We start from the raw sequence: 2,330 nt of genomic DNA on the forward strand, positions 1-2,330 counted from the left end.
ATTGCTTTCGGGTGTTTCTAAAGTTTTGACATCACCATCTGTCGGCTTTTGGTCAGACGGGTTCGGTATAACCGCCGGCGGGTCGGACACGATACTAGCCACATCTTTACCGTCCAAGTCTTCATAGCTGTCTCCTTTAGAGAACTGTACCAATCTCGACAACATTGTACCCTACGTACCCACCTTGGTTTAAGGTTTTGAGGGGGATCTTTTCGTCCGGTTAGCTTCCTTTTTTCTTGTGTGTTTTTTCCCTCTCTTCGTCTTCGCTTCACCCACCGTTTGACCGGGTCTCTCTCTCTGACTGCTTCTAATAAGTTCTTTATCTCTCTCTCTTTTTCTTCTTATCCTGCTGCTGTTTGCTGTTGTTGTTGTTGGTGGTGGTGTGTTGTGTTGCTGGTGGTGGTCGTGGTGGTGGTCGTGGTGGTGTGGGTGGTGACGGTGGTAACGGTGTCACAGCAGGACTCACAATACATATGTATTCTACTCAATGACAATGTGAAAATATGTATGTGAATTTGTATGCGTGAATGTGTGTGTATATGTCAGAGAGAGAGAGAGAGAGAGAGTGTAGATAGGTGTGTGTGTATATATAAAAATGTGTGCGTGTAGGTAGGTATATATATATATATATGTGTGTGTGTGTGTATATATATGTCAGAGAGAGAGAAAGCAAGAGAGAGTGTGTGTAGATAGGTGTGTGTGTATATATAAAAATGTGTGCGTGTAGGTAGGTATATATATGTGTGTGTGTGTGTGTGTATATATATGTCAGAGAGAGAGAGAGAGAAAGCAAGAGAGAGTGTGTGTAGATAGGTGTGTGTGTGTATATATATATATATAAATGTGTGCGTGTAGGTAGGTATATATATATGTGTGTGTGTGTATATGTAAGAGAGGAGAGTGTGTGTAGATAGGTGTATATATATATATAAAAATGTGTGCGTGTAGGTAGGTATATATATATGTGCGTGTGTGTATATGTAAGAGAGAGAGAGAGAGAGCAAGAGAGAGTGTGTGTAGATAGGAGTATATATATATATATATAAATGTGTGCGTGTTGGTAGGTATATATATACGTGTTGTGTGGTATATGTAAGAAAGAGAGAGAGTGTGTGTGTGTAGGTAGGTATATATATATAGTTAATATATATATATAATAATTATTATTTGAGGGAATAAAATCCAAACTTACAAGGAAAAAAAAATTCAATTTAGAAATACTAAATCAAATTTTACACAATATAATATATATATTAAAAAATTAGAAAAAACCCCACCTCTTAATAATTCAAAATTAACAATTAAATTGCACCACCTAGAAATAGTATATATATATATATATATATATATATATATATTATATATATAAATGGTGGTGTAGGTAGGTATATATATATGTGTGTGTGTGTATGTGTCTCTCCTTTCGTACTTCTGTTGGTATAATATATACTCATATGAGTGCATATAACACACACACACACTTATACACTCATATATATGCAAACATATGTTGCTGTATGTATGTATATATATTGCAGAGTATAAAAGTGTGTATACACATACATCTGTGTCTCCCTCTCTCTTCCACAATCCCACACTGATATACTACACACACACATATATATATACACACACGCACATACATACACATACACACGCATATATACACGCACATATACAAACATATGTTATAGTCTTTTAGTACCTGTTGAGCTATCGCCTCCTACTTTCTCTGACAAACAATAGGCCAGCCTCTTCCCCTTTCTCCCCTTCTTTCTCTCTCACCGATATTACTATTTCACCCTCTTCCATCCCCCGTCTCTATTTCTGTCAAATATTCAACACTTTTCTCACACTATCTCTCACTCACTCGTTAGTTATACTCTCTTTCTCTCTCTCCCTCACTAACTTTACTATCTTTCTACTTTCTCACCCCTCTCTTTCTTACTCATTCACACATTACGTTACCCCTCCCTCATAATATTTCCTCCTCTCTCTCTCATTCACTCATGTTCTCTTTCTCTCTTTCTCACTAACTTTACAATTTTGCCTTCACTCTCTCTCTCTCTCTCTCTCTATTCATACCTTTACCTTCTCCCTCTCTTATTCACACATTGTTTTACTTCTCTCTCTCATTCATTCCTTATTTTATATCCCTCTCACATTCATTATATTACCTCCATCTCTCTTTCTCCCTCGCTCCCTCCCTCTCTCTCACACTCTCTGTTCATTTTTACCGCACTTTTATCTCCCACTCTGTCAATCTATTCATGTTTTCTCTCTCTCTCCCTCTCCATCCATTTGTCTGTCTATCTTTCTATCACTCTATC

The 2,330-nt window shown here is 37.1% G+C and overlaps 1 protein-coding gene across 1 annotated transcript in view; it reads right to left on the reverse strand.

Moving 5' to 3' along the window:
* LOC115226202 (synaptic vesicle 2-related protein-like) overlaps positions 1-424 on the reverse strand; it is a 59,303-nt gene extending 58,879 nt beyond the window's left edge. Inside the window, exon 1 of the mRNA XM_029797217.2 lies at positions 1-424. This exon is cut by the window's left edge and continues 4 nt beyond it. Within this exon, the coding sequence (XP_029653077.1) occupies positions 1-165 (165 nt within the window). The 5' untranslated portion in view covers positions 166-424.
* Between the last annotated feature and the right edge of the window lie 1,906 nt (positions 425-2,330).

This window comes from Octopus sinensis, linkage group LG29, assembly GCF_006345805.1.
Source record: "Octopus sinensis linkage group LG29, ASM634580v1, whole genome shotgun sequence".
In the NCBI taxonomy this organism is placed as follows: Eukaryota; Metazoa; Mollusca; class Cephalopoda; order Octopoda; family Octopodidae; genus Octopus; species Octopus sinensis.